The sequence below is a fragment of the Hylaeus volcanicus genome, unplaced genomic scaffold (genome assembly GCF_026283585.1).
Source record: "Hylaeus volcanicus isolate JK05 unplaced genomic scaffold, UHH_iyHylVolc1.0_haploid 12221, whole genome shotgun sequence".
Taxonomy (NCBI): Eukaryota; Metazoa; Arthropoda; class Insecta; order Hymenoptera; family Colletidae; genus Hylaeus; species Hylaeus volcanicus.
The window spans coordinates 1,207,138-1,222,042 of record NW_026533163.1 but is presented as its reverse complement, the minus strand read 5'-3'; the positions used below and the strand labels follow the sequence as shown (position 1 = coordinate 1,222,042).

The 14,905-nt window shown below is 31.3% G+C and overlaps 4 protein-coding genes across 18 annotated transcripts; 1 reads left to right on the top strand and 3 right to left on the bottom strand.

The window, feature by feature from the left end:
* Positions 1 to 3: 3 nt before the first annotated feature.
* Positions 4 to 1,702, bottom strand: LOC128883284 (polyamine-modulated factor 1-binding protein 1-like). Its single transcript, XM_054135483.1, has 8 exons — positions 1,480 to 1,702; positions 1,263 to 1,424; positions 1,031 to 1,132; positions 844 to 981; positions 702 to 772; positions 575 to 642; positions 468 to 520; positions 4 to 419 (listed from the first exon to the last, which is right to left on the bottom strand). The coding sequence occupies exons 1-8, from the start codon at positions 1,609 to 1,611 to the stop codon at positions 360 to 362; spliced, it is 786 nt and encodes a 261-aa protein (XP_053991458.1). The 5' UTR covers positions 1,612 to 1,702; the 3' UTR covers positions 4 to 359.
* Positions 1,703 to 1,815: 113 nt separating this feature from the next.
* Positions 1,816 to 3,649, top strand: LOC128883283 (uncharacterized). Of its 3 annotated transcripts, none has more exons than XM_054135481.1 (8): positions 1,816 to 2,015; positions 2,076 to 2,310; positions 2,378 to 2,535; positions 2,594 to 2,687; positions 2,740 to 2,933; positions 3,017 to 3,195; positions 3,246 to 3,389; positions 3,510 to 3,649. In XM_054135481.1, the coding sequence occupies exons 2-8, from the start codon at positions 2,197 to 2,199 to the stop codon at positions 3,614 to 3,616; spliced, it is 990 nt and encodes a 329-aa protein (XP_053991456.1). In that variant the 5' UTR covers positions 1,816 to 2,015; positions 2,076 to 2,196; the 3' UTR covers positions 3,617 to 3,649. The 3 variants fall into 3 exon arrangements, with proteins under 3 accessions (XP_053991456.1, XP_053991457.1, XP_053991455.1); XM_054135482.1 differs by having other exon boundaries at positions 2,062 to 2,310; XM_054135480.1 differs by having other exon boundaries at positions 1,816 to 2,310.
* Positions 3,363 to 6,580, bottom strand: LOC128883282 (uncharacterized). Its single transcript, XM_054135479.1, has 9 exons — positions 6,463 to 6,580; positions 6,128 to 6,253; positions 5,957 to 6,061; positions 5,700 to 5,894; positions 5,394 to 5,588; positions 4,252 to 5,321; positions 4,077 to 4,200; positions 3,955 to 4,025; positions 3,363 to 3,899 (listed from the first exon to the last, which is right to left on the bottom strand). The coding sequence occupies exons 4-9, from the start codon at positions 5,872 to 5,874 to the stop codon at positions 3,801 to 3,803; spliced, it is 1,734 nt and encodes a 577-aa protein (XP_053991454.1). The 5' UTR covers positions 5,875 to 5,894; positions 5,957 to 6,061; positions 6,128 to 6,253; positions 6,463 to 6,580; the 3' UTR covers positions 3,363 to 3,800.
* A 133-nt stretch (positions 6,581 to 6,713) lies between these two features.
* Positions 6,714 to 14,863, bottom strand: LOC128883278 (uncharacterized). Of its 13 annotated transcripts, XM_054135471.1 has the most exons (22): positions 10,240 to 10,736; positions 10,164 to 10,178; positions 10,022 to 10,108; positions 9,889 to 9,947; positions 9,689 to 9,814; positions 9,569 to 9,641; positions 9,468 to 9,511; positions 9,342 to 9,408; positions 9,261 to 9,288; positions 9,059 to 9,206; positions 8,958 to 8,999; positions 8,808 to 8,869; positions 8,636 to 8,760; positions 8,421 to 8,593; positions 8,253 to 8,373; positions 8,096 to 8,200; positions 7,986 to 8,036; positions 7,817 to 7,924; positions 7,702 to 7,765; positions 7,599 to 7,652; positions 7,196 to 7,215; positions 6,714 to 7,117 (listed from the first exon to the last, which is right to left on the bottom strand). In XM_054135471.1, exons 1-22 carry the CDS (start codon positions 10,441 to 10,443, stop codon positions 7,088 to 7,090), a joined length of 1,806 nt encoding a protein of 601 aa, XP_053991446.1. In that variant the 5' UTR covers positions 10,444 to 10,736; the 3' UTR covers positions 6,714 to 7,087. The 13 variants fall into 13 exon arrangements, 7 of the variants coding, with proteins under 7 accessions (XP_053991446.1, XP_053991448.1, XP_053991442.1 ...); XM_054135473.1 differs by having other exon boundaries at positions 6,714 to 7,215; positions 10,022 to 10,118; XM_054135467.1 differs by having other exon boundaries at positions 6,714 to 7,215.
* Positions 14,864 to 14,905: the final 42 nt, after the last annotated feature.

The window sequence follows — 14,905 nt, the reverse complement described above, 5'->3', positions numbered from 1 at the left end:
ACACAAACTTTAATAACTTTCCACTGTTCTGTTAAATTTTTCATGTCCCACTTTTATTCTAACTAAATGATGCTTCTTTTTTTTTAATGTGTAATCTTTTCGACCTCTTTTACAATTTTTTTTTATGACAAAAAAGTAGAGAAAAAAAATGAGAGTAATGAAAATACTACTTTATTTTACATTGAAAAACTCAAAAAATTAACACTAGGGGTACCGACAAGTTAACCTGAGGAAAAGCCGTTTTGATGAAGCTCGGTTTCATTAATTTTTACAAAGCTTGTGCTCATAACAAGCAGAGACTTTATTTATCATTCCTAAAACAATTATTAAATAGATAAAGTACAATGAAAGGAAGCTTCTCATGAAGGGGGAAATGTTAAGAACCCTTTTTTTAATGCAACGTTGTATTCGTTAAGTGCCTTTTACATAAAAATGAAATAGGAGCCGCCAAAGAAATAACAACCTACTTTAACCATAGCGTCGTCTGTTTCTTCTCGTATAGTCGACTCTTCTTTTATTGCTAAAATTTCATATGATACTTTATTATTGCAATTTAATAAAATAAATAGCTTACCTTCTTTGAAAGCTCTTATTTCTTGAGGAATATATATTTTGTACGTCATGTTTGATTCATCAGCTTCCCTTTTAAAAGGTTAAAGATTACAAACTACTGTTACTTAGAAAGGAGTGAAAAAACCTACTGATTCGCCTGTAGACATTTTTGACTTAACTCTTGTAAGTGAGACTGAAAATTACTTATATCTTTTTCAACCTTTTATTAGAAAAACAAAAGAGGAAAAAAGGTATATGTTATGGTAACGACAAAACCAAGCTATAAGGGACCGTAGTATTTAAGCGTCTCCTAATGTCTCGTAATTCTCGAACGCAACGTTTTAAGCTATCATCAACGTCTGGAAGAAGGGTACTCTCAAAATCTTCTCGTAATTTGCTGGTTTCATTTCTTAGTTGCTCTAATTTGGTCTATCCTTGATATATATATATGGAGATATCGCATTATTACAAAGAATACTTGAATAAGAAAAAACGAAGAGGATGGGTTAGAATAAGACTCTCCTCGCTCCAGGTAAGCTTCGAACTCTTCCGTGCGCTTGGATACGTCGTTTAAATTTACCTAGGACATTGAACGAAACGAATAAAAATACGGAGCGTTTTTCTTCAAAAAAATTCAGTGATTCTGTCAGCATATTGGTTTGCTAATCAATACTGACAGTAAAATAAAATAAAAGTGAAATGCACCTTACTAAATTAGACTCGATGAAACTGGTTATTTTTTTATTTAAAACTTTTGCTTTTGTTTCAATGTTTTCTCGAGACATTTGTTGCATATCTCGCGATGATTCAACACGATCTTTAATTTCTTTTGTTAACTGGCTTTCTAAATTTGAAACATACGATGCTATTTCCTTAATAACAGATTAAAAAAAAGTTTTACTACGATCAGGAAGAGTTGAAAATTACCTGAAGACGTTTTTCTTCAATCGCACGTTTTCGGTGTGCTTCTTCGGCAACCGACTTCTCTAATGCCGCTAACTTACATGTCATAGTACTTAACCTCTCTTTTAATGTGTTTGTCATATCCACAGACTCCATGAGTTTCTCAATTTTAACGAAAATTGTCGGTGTCACTATTTTTTTTTCAACATAATATGAACACTATAAAATTAGTATCCGTAGTCACAGATACAAATTCTGTTGAAATGTCTCATTCTAGTGAAAATATAAGTTGGATTCCGATTAAAAATTTTTTTAATTTCGTTACAAAACAAATCATATTGAGTACGTAATTTCACTTAAATAGTTTTTATAAAAAACTAAAAAAACAATGCATTTTGATTTAAATATTAAAATTCTTGCTTTAAATTTTGTTTGCATATTTGACCTTTACAATTTCTGTTTACACAAATGTCATTCTTTGCACAACAATGAATTAATTCACTAATGCAACATTATATGAATTGCTAGGAGGGGAGCAGAGCGGGTTATGACTAATACAGGTAGAGACAAACAAAAAAAGAAATTAACAAGGCTAAAAAAAAATAGTTTTTGTTTCTTAGTTAAATCAAAAGGCGTCATCATGACATGTTGGGTCACTGCATGAGCCCGAACCTAGTGGAAGAAGCTTTTTTTTGAAGACTAAAAAAAAAAAAAATTCTCACAGGGATTCATAGATAAATTATGTTTTTTTCTACTTCTTCACATGTAACAAAACGCTACGGCGACGAGGAAGATTTTAATAAAAGAGAATCTGTTTTATTTTCTTTAAGTCAAAATTCGTCAAGTACTCCCTCAGTAAGTTTTTTTTTTTCTTTTTCACCTGATTTTTTTCGCGTTACTTTGTCTTAACGTTGTTTGCTAGGAAAGCTTGCCTTCCAACACATCAGGAAGTACACCTGATTCCATAGTAGACACATCGACGTCACGTAAAACAAAACAACAACTTCAGCCGCCTTGTCGTGCAATGACGATTGAACTATTAAAAAAAAACCTTCGAAACATGGGTTCTGATTCAACAAAGTCCTAAACTATGCGATTTTTGTGTGTAAAAGTCTTCATTTTGTATAATGTAACTTAGAATGTATGAAGAATCGGGCCCTGTTTCTCTTCTAGGTTGGCCCATGCATTTGAAAACTATACAATTGAATAAGTCGGGAGAATCACAGTTTATGGTATATTTTTCACGGCATTCCGAAAAGTTTGTTTGATTTTCCTAAAAAAAAGTTTTGTGATGGTACAGGAATAGTCAACGTTCGCCTGATGCTTTATAGTGATAATGAAGAGTATCTCTCAAGACGCATGGCGCAATTATTTGATGTTTCTTCCAGCTCATGTGTACCTTCATGTTCTGAGCCTATTTTATATCTTCGTGTTGTTGGAACTGTCGCTCCGGATATGAAAGACAGTACTACGTTAAGGTCAAACGGTGTTTTGCCCAATATTGGCTTTTAAAAAGAAATTGTTCAATTTAAAAACATTCTTTGTTCGCCATATTTTCTAGGTGTATTCATATACGAAAAGCTAAATTAGAAGAAATAGCTTTTTATCATACATTCGATGTTATTGACACATTTTTACGACAGGAAAAAAAACATTCAACAACGGTTGCGTCAACGACAGTTCTGCACTCTGAATATCAACGTGAATTTCCAGGTGTTTCAAACCAAGCACTAAACCTTGGTATAGTTTTTGTTTAGCACTAAATTTTTTTTTTGTACTCCCGCTTGTAGATCATGTTCAATTACCTGACACATTTTCTTTGTGTAAAGAGAATCCTTGTCAATACACTGTGTTACAATACATAATGAAACATCGACAAAAATATAAAGGCGTGCTCTTAAAAGATCTTTTTAAACATTTTTCTGGCATGTTTCGTAAGTCTTTTTTTTTTTTTTTTTTGCATTGAACACTATTGAAAACATTCTAAATGAATTGACAAAACAAAAATCTCGTTTATATAAAAAATTAATTTTTGGGTTCTTTTTGTTATGTAGAAGAACAAGATTTACGCGACACTATTCAAACGTTAACTGATATGGCATTTTGCATGGAGACGGACGAGGGTTATGTGGACCTTGTCATTGATGAAGAGGAAGACTAAAAAAAAATAGTGAACTAAAAAAAAAATCGGTAAAAAAAAAAAATATATCGGTTTCCAACAACGTCTTTTTATTTTTTTTTATTGCGAACTCAAAAAAACGCTATTTTTTTATCACATGTCCAAAAAAGTAAAGATTTGTGACGATGAATTTGAAATTAAAAACAAGCTGAAATTTTTTTTTTAATTACGACACGGGATTAGCTTTTCTTAATATAATATCAGGGAGTGTACAGAAAAGCCCACTGATGGCTTGAACTCGATGATTACGGCGAGCTAATATATCCTTTTAAAGATAAAATATTGATTTACTATTTAAAAAAACATTTTTAAAAACCTACTGGCTCAAAAAATTTTAAGACTAATTTTTCGTATACTTGTTTCTTAGAAACGGGTATAGGAACTGAATCACCTTTGTAAAAGAAAATTTTTTATAAGATACCAAATGTATTTTGTTCATCACCTAAAAATTGTAGTTGCGATAACCAATCAAGAATAAAATGATCTAGAGCTGAGCAAAAAATGGCAGTACATCGAACAAGCATTGTTGTTGTTTCGGTACACTGCAACGAACGCGATTCAACAGTCTACATGTTTTTTTATAAGAGGTGAAAAATAAAGAGTGTGCCATTCTTTACCTTAATTAAATTAGACTGTGATGTACTCAATTCATTCCATGATTTCGCATAGACTTGTAAAGCACTACCTAACATTGTTTGGAATAGTGAACCAGATAAATGAAAAGGGGACGAAGCTTCGGAACACACTGCTGGAATAAAGCGAGTAACAAGAATATCCAGCTGACGTTGTTTTAATTGATGTTCTTCATTAAAGATACTATCATAGATTTTCACCAAACCTAGAGCTAAGGATACGGCTACATGACCTTCAATAGGTGAATTGGTGGACGAGGGGGTGAGTGTTTTACATAAAACAGCAAGTTCTTGATCGGAAACTTGATCATGCATTGCTTTTTTTTCAGCTAAAATTTTTTCATTTGTCGGTAAATTTCGCTTAGAATCGGTATAGTCTATTGAAGTTTCTGAAACATTCTCTTTTCCCTGTGTATACTCTTGAGTTGTTTCTGTTGGTGTCATTTGATTTAAAATTTTTGTTTCTTTCGATACTGAGGAAGGAGTTGAGTTGAGATCATTTTCATTAATCATTTCATTTATTGACTGAAAATGTGATGGATTTGATGAGACAATGGGACAAACAAGTTCTTCTAGAGGCGCGGAAGATTGAACAACAGCTGAATAATTCGATGGAACACAACATGGTTTTGTGAAAGACGATGTTCTTGTTGAAGTGAACTCATTTGAGTCCAGGTGATCTCGATATTCTGTATTTTTCGGTAAACCATCAAACGGACCATTTGACACTAAGGACAAATCTTCTTCTACTGCTGGCCGCGAACCTGAAACGCCACCACATCTTGAGAACACATTGATGCATGGTAAAAATGGTCGCTTTAAATACGTTGTAGAAACGTTTGACATATCTCTTGTTAATTGAGGCTCAGTCAAACAAGTCGTTTCCATTATTTTATGCTGATCGACATTTTTAAAGCCATTAGAAAAATCGATTGTATGATTTTCTAAATGGCACTCAGATGAAATCGATTCTTCAATAGAATGACATGGAAAAGTAGATGTATGTATTGAATTTGTATCACCTGAGTTGGTTTCATTACGGCATGTTCTATTATCTGAGCGACATCCACAGGTCAATAAAAAAGCCTGTTTTTTGAGAAAAAAGAATTTAGTTCACTTTAACTCACAAGTGTATTTTTCAAAAACGACTTCTTCATCATTTACTGAAGTTTGCATTTTACCTAAACGCCTTTTTTTCGCTCTATCATGACCAATCGTCTTTGAATCCGAGCAACATGGAGAATTCGAACTTAGAGTTGATGAGCAAGTTGTATACACTTCAGGAAGATTATAAGAATGTACCACCGATGTACTTTGATAATCTACGCCAAGTCAAAACCAGAAAAAAAGAAAAACGATTTCAATAAAAACTATCAACCATGAAAAAAATTGATGTTATGAACCAATGATTCGTTTATTCTATTTAACATTACCTTTGATAGGGTTAGGTAAAGATTTCACTTGAGAACTTGAGACAATTGCACCACAATCTTGAAATGTTTTGGAACCATTTGTTAATGGGGATGAAGACCATACTCCTTGATTCCGTTGAACAAAGTTAACAGGTAACATAGGAGAGTCCAATCCGTACGAAGTTGAATTGGACATGGATGTATAAAGATAATCAACTAAAAAAGGTGAAAAGATTAAAAAAATAGATTAGGTTTTCTCTTTAATTTCAATAATGTACCGGGAAAAAACTGGTTGATTTTTTGTAAATAACTATCACTTGCTTCACAAAGTAAAGGCTGGAATTGAGATTTCAAAGAATAGACAGGTTTTACATACGGTTCCGCTAATAATAAAAAACACATTTTGAGGATTAAAAGAGATCAGTGGAAAAGAATCTAAAAAAACAGACCGGAGCTATTCAATTTATCGACAGGAGGATGTGTTGACTCGAGAAAATTTGCGGGTTGTTTATAGAATGTGGACAGATATAACGAATTCTCTACATGACAGTCCTCCGTGTAAGGTAAACTAGAGTCTGTAGCCAAAGACATAGACATGTTGTTAGGTTTTGAAAAAGGTAGCATAAATTGATGTGCTTCAGAAGTTTTGTCCTACAAACAACATTTCATATTTTCCAATCTACAACACATTCATGAAACATATGGAACATACAATCGATAATGAAGGCCATTGAGAACCTTGTGTTAATAATGAATCAGCATATAAGGGATATGTAGTACTCACATTGTACCGTGGGGTTTTCATTGACCAAAATCCATCTTTCGATAGAGACGAAAAACTTGATCCATTTGAGTTCATCAAAGAACGTTGAACATCCAAATAAGTTGCAAACAATAACGAATCCGACAAGGATAAAACTGGGTAAGAATGTAATTTATCGTACTGATAATTGGGATGGTTTATTGTAGGGTTACCATAAACGTCAACAAAATCAACGTTACAACTACCATTCCCTACATACATTACTATTAAAAAAAAGTGAGTTTATTTTGTATGATGGATGCTTTTTCTTTTGTTTTTTAAACCAAAGGAACACCTTATCAAACTACATGTCGTTTCTGTTAAATTTCTTTTTATTCAGTTTAATTTTTTCATCCTCGGGTCTGTCTTTAAAAAAATATGTCATACAATCACTACGTTCAGTTTACCTCAAATCTTTTACTCTTTTTTATTAGAAAAAGACTTACCGAATTAGATTAAAATAATGAACAGAAACGATAATTATTATTTTTTGCATGTTTTTTCGAACCACTTGATAACACGCAACACGTTCGCTCGAATCATCTGACAACACGCAGCACATTTACTCCAACAATTTGATAACCCACAGAATGTTCGTTCGAACTCCTTAATAATAGAAAACTCCTTCTCTCCAACCCTTTAATAACACACAGGACATTCGCTCAAACCATTTGACAACACACAGCACGATCGTTCCAACCATTTGATAACTTACAGAACGTTCCTTCCAATCATCTGACAACACGCATGTTGGAGAGAACAGCTTTAAATAGTGAAGGTCTTTCAATCGCTTTAACAAGTAGACAAAGATTGCTGTACCAAGCCCTCTTGTTCATTTTCATTAAATGGATATAATCAAAAAAACAATTATTAGAGAAAATTACGTGATGATATCACCAATCGTATGGAACAAAAAGAAAAAACAAATAAAAAATAGGTTTTTCACGAGTAGCGGTATAACAACAATAAAAAAAATAATGTTTTATCACTTGTGTCATGAAAGTAACTATTGTGGTACGTTTTGGTTTGTTTGAATTTTTTTATAAGCATGTCTTAGTTTCTTGACAATGATTAAGTGTTTACATTGAATACACTAAAATTGTAAAATTCTGCTGTACCTTTTCCAATAACAAGTCCTAGACCATTTATTTTTTGAACTGACGCTTCATTAACTACGTCGAGAAAAAGAAATATTTTTTTTGCAAAGCATTACCAACTTACAGTGCGTTTCACTTTGATTAGAATTGAAAGAATGCAGTATCAAACGCTTATTGTTTAACCAAATCTACATCAAGGAATTTTTATTAAAGTAATATTTAATTCATAACACTTATACCTCATACACTACACGGTTAGTGTCTCGAGAGTTACGTAATTCAAGAAATTGTGTTTGAAACGCATTTAAGGTAGGTACAGACACCAAACCAACGATTTTAAGGTCACCCTGTTATTTAACGGGAGGGGATAATTTAATACTAAAATTTTATTATAAGAAAATGCGTTACCTGATCAATATGAATTAATTTCAATAATCCAAAACCATTATCTAAAATACACTAATATGCCTTACTAAAAGAAAAAACCTTTTTTAATTATCTACTATTTCGCAACATACCATCCAGCGATTCAGTGGATCAACGTAGTGAAATGTTATACCAGCTGCTGATCCGGGTCCCATCAAAATATTAACCGAAATGCTCGCTTGAGCACAATTCATTGTCTAAATTTTTTAATTCATTCAAATTTTAGTTCTGCGTTAAATAAACACATACTTTTAAAAGCAAAGAGTCATCATTCTCATTATTAGATGGTGCCTCTGAAATAAAGCGATTTATGCTTGGATTTGGACCATCTATCAATTTCCAGGAAGACGTTTGTGACACATTCCAATCACTAAGATTAATATATCTCATTCACGGATACAAAGTTAATTCTAGTACTTAATGTCGAAACGTGCTTTAACAAAATCGTAGCACATTGTATCGTTTTTATGTAGCTGTTCTTTCTCCATTTTTTCATTCGTTGTTTGTTGCAATCCTCCATGCGGGTGTAAATTGTCTTGTGCTAGAAAAATTCGATATTTATCAGCACTCCATTCATGTGTTTTAACAGACTACAAAATTACATTTGTTTAACCTTCCCTTTTGCCGTTTACCTTGACCAGAGTGTCATCTTCCTCTAGTGGCATTATTTCATTTTCGAATTCCGAAAATATATATGGACCAATTATTATATTATAAAAAGTCACAGAAGAAGAGACACTATGCAATCCTACACTTCCTGCATAAAAATCATCAAATTTTGTCAACTTGTTGCATAGAACACACCTTCATCGACCCATGGTGTCAGAAAATGAAACTTTGCTACGACTTCTTTCTCTAAATAGACTCTACACCAATGGAGTGACATGTGAAACAACTTTTTTTTGTTTTAATTTTGGTTTTTTTGTGTGTGTGCTTGCGTATATATATATATACCTAGCTGTGGTATGTGAAAACTCCAAAAGAACGTTCATCGATCTGTAAAACCATGATAAGCAAATTAGCACGTTTTATCATATAAAACGAATTTCACTGACTTTTTAACTAGGGTTTTCTTAATATCTTGCGTCTTAAGTATGCCACAAATACCATGGTTCATTCGTCCGAAAACCATTTGAACATCTGATGCGGCGTTTTCTCTAGTATACGAAGAGGAATTATTGCACAGTGTTAAAAATCCATAATCTAATTTTTAATGGCACGTGAAAAACATAAAATTGCCTTAATCGTTTTCTGCACCTTTCTCATTTTGAAATTTAAAAACAAACTACAACCGTACCATAAATAAAATTCAAATTGTCACTACATGCCACAACTTACCCCAGCACAACCCGATTTAGTCTCTTCAATATCAGGAAAATTGATTTGCGCAGAAATAAAACCGATTCTTTTTTTTTACACAAAAAAAAAGTAACAATGCGAGGCGAAAAATATTTTTATTGTTACGTGAAATGTCTTCCAACCAATAAGAGAACAGAAGTCGGTTTTTTCTTTCAAAGAAAGCAATCTTCAGTAAAAATGAAAAGTTTAAAGATTCATACTCTCACCTCTTTTTCGGATATAAGAAACTTATTCTGTTGTGTAATACTATGATGTTCTTTTTTATCGTTTTTCAAAAGTCTTGCAGAAACATCATAAAGCATTTGCTTTAAATGTTTTAGACTTACCTACACATCCAACTAGGTTGTTGAACATTGGACGCTACGTCCAGATATTGAGCCCAACGATTGTAGAAAGAAGTCAAATGTTCTTGATCTTCGATTAAAACATCGGAAATTCGTTTCTTCTGATTTCTACAATGTGACGATGGAACAAGCAATAAAAGTGCATAAGACTAAGTCATCCCCACGGTGGTTTCTACGCTGACTGATGTGTTAATTGTGCGATGCGTTGTAATCTCATGATTTTCTGTTCTTGAAGGAGATGCTATCAGCACAATAGAAAAAAAAACCACATCATTTTAGAGTTTCTTATGTGTTACTTTAACTTCTCTCACTTACCCTATCATAAAGCAATGCAGAAAAAATCTCAATTGCAGAATTGATAGTTCCGACAATTCTTTGACGAGTCCCCAGAGCCTTATTATACTAAAACGTTCTAAGAATCAATTGAGTGCCACAAAAAGAAGAAAACAATTGTTACCACTTCTTCTAAAGCCTGTTAAACAAAATTTAGAAATATGTAGAGTACCACAACAAACGGAAAACCAACAGCATACGTGTGAAGACCAGGCGTAGTTTATCTCCTCGTTCAATGGATTTTGCAAAAAAGATTGCCATGACGCACTGCCTTTTTCTTGTTTAAATTTCCAGTTTGTCAATGTTAATGCTTGACTTGATGTCATAAGGTATATAAGAAAAATGAAATATATCGTAATACATGGGGAAAGATAAAAAGAAAAATTAAATAAAAGTATCGCCATAATTTTATATTCTCTTGTTTATACTTTTTAAACAACTGTATGTAACTCCCGACATATTTAAAATAAAAAAAAATAATGTTAAAAATTTTGGTTTAATTTTATTTTTATGAACATATTTTTATTTAAAGAATTATTCTATATGCTTGATTTAAACATAAAAAAGTTGTGTACAAGGTGAAAAAAGATTCTTTTTTTTTATACCAAACCAGTAAGAACGTAAAAAATAAATCATGTGATTTTTTTAAATTTTTTGGAACTTTCCATGTAAGAAAAAAAAAATGTTATCCTTCCAATAAATAATTTAATAAACTAAAGACAAATCCATAATACAAGGGAGCACCACAAACATTCCAATAACAGTCAAAAGATGAGACTACAAGGAAAAAAACAATTATAGACTGACAAGGCACCAAATGGTGAGGCACAATACAGATATTCTTACCCATAAAAAAATACAAGTGAAGACTTTAATTATTTCTAGGTGACAAAGGTAAAGAGGGAGGAGGCAAATGATAACAATAATGTGATAAATACAAAAGTATTGAACGTTGTAATAAAAGGTAGTTTTTAAATGGGATGTTTGATTCACTATTTGTTTGTGATGATTATGGTTCAAGAACACCATTTTGAAAGGAAGGATTAAGAAAAAGACTGCCAGGAACAGCCAAGAAAAAATAACAGTGTTCATGGATATTTGTAAAAAGCATAAAACTCCGGTTAAAAAAAAACATATGAAGACACAATAAAAACATAACTTGAAGGAAACGATAATACTCTTTGTGATGCAATGCAGTAACGTGACCAAGCAGAAAAGCCAACCATTTGAAAAATCCGTATAAATTTCATGGAGATATATCCATGAATTGTATGGTATGATTAATAATTGATTAGGATTCGAGTTATTAGATAATTTGATGGGTTGACGTATTTCCTTTAACGTTTTTTTGCTTGAGATAACAAAAGATGGTTTGTTAGGATAAGCTTGACTATAATGCTGGATGAAATGTCTTACACAGTACAACAAGTTAAATGTTAGGATGACGAAACAGTAAAAACGTACTGTAGATGATGAAACCATTCATGACGTTTTTGAAGTGTGGTAAATAAAGGTGGTTGTAAATTTAATTTCCAAGCTATTAAATGAGAATGACTCCATCTAAAATGATCTTGGTACCGTTCGTTAAAATCATTGAATTCATATAAAACTTTATAAAGAATGGACTCAAATATCTAGTATTTGTGAAAAAAGAAATATCAGAGATGTAAAAAGAAAGAAACAATGTCGTTACAAAAAGAATGAATTTTTCATACATTATTAGTAAAAAAAAAACTTACTGAACGTTGTCCTGATGTCATCCATGTTTTATATTTAACATCATTGGAAATAATGCTTAAAGGATTCTCAATAGAACACGCGACATTAAAATCTTCAAATGAAGAAAAAACCATGGGAACGTATCATAAAATACGGGGACACAAATATAAAAGACGCAACGAATTACCTAGGAATGCTTGGTGAAGATGATTCACAAAGTCTCGAAAATTTTGAGTCCACCATGAAACAGTAGGGTATCCTAGAAACATAATGTTTGTAGTTTCGGTAGTTAAAGGGAAATAAGAATTCTTTATATTTTTCTTAACAAGGTGCAAGTTGGAGTTATACGACATGGACTCTTTATGGAAATCAATTTGAAAATTTCGTTGACCATTATAAATTAAAAAAATTAAGAGTGCAATAACCATAGTTAAAATGAGTATCTAAAAAAAATAAGGTTTTTTCAATAAGGTTTCATTTTTTTCAAATCAATTTTACTTAAAGTAATAACGAGGTTTTGACTTACTTTAACATACACTATCTTAAAATAAGAAAAAAAGCATAGAGGCAAAGTATCCTTTCGAGTTACATGTGAATTACAATGTTGCTGTAATTGCTTGATTTGGATTACAAGAAAAGGTAAAAATAAAATAGTAAAAAAAAAAAAGTTCATCAAGCTACCTAAGATCACACATTTGGATGTTCCATTTTCTTAAGAAGAAAATCTACCAGCTAAAAAATAGAAACAGAATGATTTAATTATTGGAGTGGCTTTCCAAGAAAGACTCAATAGTAAAAGAGTCAAATGAAATGTTTTTACGAAATGATTTTGTACTAGAATGGAAACAACATTATTTGAATTTTTAAATCCACAAATTGAAAAGCAAAAATAACCTGAATCTTGTATTAAATTGTGATAGATATTAGAATCGGTTGCATTGGTTTCATTAAAACTCGACACAGTATCATGTACCGTCATTGTGTGATGTAACGATAAAAAGAGAATTAAAAAAGCGGATAAGATACTGGTAGGGAAAAGAGTACATTTCAACCAAATACAGAGACCAAATCCAGAAAGGATACTTAGGAGAGGTAACGCGACACCAAGAAAACTTATAAAAATTCTTTTTTATTTATTTGTTAAAAAAAATTGGTTCAAAAAAATAAGGTTTTTTATCTTTTTTATTAAAAAAATGTTACCTTTGTTGTTGATAAATTCCTTCTAGACAAAAATAATCAATACAGGACGAAAATACCAGCGTGAAACAAAACAGACTGCATATGAAAATCATATCGTAATATAACGAAAATATCCAATCCTTAGAATCTGTTTAAAAAATTAGAATTTTTACAGAAGGCTTTTTGTAAAATAAATCACAATTTTTTACTTGTCAATCCTTTAAGATCCAATTGTAATGGTCCGAAGGTTGACGTATTTCCAAGAAGGGAGAGCAATTTTCGAAACCATAAATGATTCAAAACATTTTGATGAGATTGTAATGAATATGTGAAACGAATAGCTAAAAAAACATTTTAAATGAAACACGTTGGTCAATAAAAAACATGGTACAAGACAAATACATGGTATAACTACCTTTAGCGTTATAAATACAAAAAAATGGTTTTTTTTTTTCTGAAAATTTTAGTTTTGTTTCGAGCGATGTCAGCACATTTTGAGTCATGGTTGTTTTTTCAATCAACTCCATCATGTTTTTATTATAGTGAGGTTGGCATGTTTTTTTTTTGATACCATAGAGAGATGCAAACATGGAAAAAAAGAAAAAATTATTTTCTTCTTTTAAAACAATGAAATCGTTTACAAGGGGTAATTGTACAAGATGATGTGAAAAAGAGTCATTTTTTGAATAAAAAAATTTTGTCTTTAATAACATTTCTAGAAATCCTTCATTGGTTCGCAAACATTGTCTGGATTTGAAATTTGGGGAACAAAAAGGATGAAATTGAAAGACTGTTGTATTAACAAATGTGGAAGAAAATGTTTCAACGTGTTTTTTAAATTCTATTGGAATTTCATCATATTTTAAAAAGGTTTGTTGAATGACATGATGAAATTCCGACACAACTGATAAAATGTCTTCCCTTAATATATTGGTTAAAGAATCTGTTGGAGGTACGCTAAGTATAACTTCCAGTGTGGAATTATCATACCCGTTGAAGAATTTATTATAAAGAGAGTGAAAAGGGTGTTGAAAACTTTCATCAAGAAAATAATTTTCTAAATCCGATACCCAAACATTGTTTATAGAGAAAAACCCTAGAAGACAAAATTTCTATCCAATTAACAGTCAATAATATTTTATGTTTACCCATTGTTAAAAAAATTATTAAGACAAATAAAACGATTAAAATCTAAAGAAGTAAATTTATAAAACACGTCATTTTCGTCGTTTTTCTTTTTTAATTTTTAATATAAAAAAAGGCTTACACGATAAAAATACGTCAGTAGAAAGGAAATCAACAACGTGAAAATCAAGTGGTAGATTTGATATATTGTTTCCCTCAATCTTTTCCACCGTTTCACATTTTCCATGGTTAAAAAATAAACTTCAAAGAAATAAAAGAATTTTTCTTTTTTATAAAATTTTAGAAAACAACTTTTTTTTAATCAAACAAAAATAGAGCAACTCAATATTTACAAGTTTTATTTCTAAATTTGTGAATTTACTAAAGCATCTTAAAATTGAAAACATTGTTTTCTTTTGAAAAACAATTATTTGTTGTGAAGAACAAAACAATAAGGTATTTCAGTAACGTCAGTAGTCTGCGGAAGAGACGCACAGATAACAAATGTGAATATTCTTGATAAATTAACTTTTACTTTGGCAAAACAAAGAAAAAATATTGCTGAAACACTTGTGTGCTTGAAAAACATTCTTTCCATTTTGGAACCGCTTGCAGTTAATGAACCCAAATTGTACTGAATCATATATTTTTGAACCATGTTTTTTTAAAAATCCAAATTCAGTGTTGTTTGTTTTATAAAAAAAAAACTATGTATATAAGCATTCTAAAAAAACATTAACGCTTTTCTTTGATGGGCATACAATAAGAACAAAAAAAAAAGGGAGATAGCGTTGTTTTATTGCTGTCATCTGATACGGTGGACCCTTGTAACTGGAAACGCAA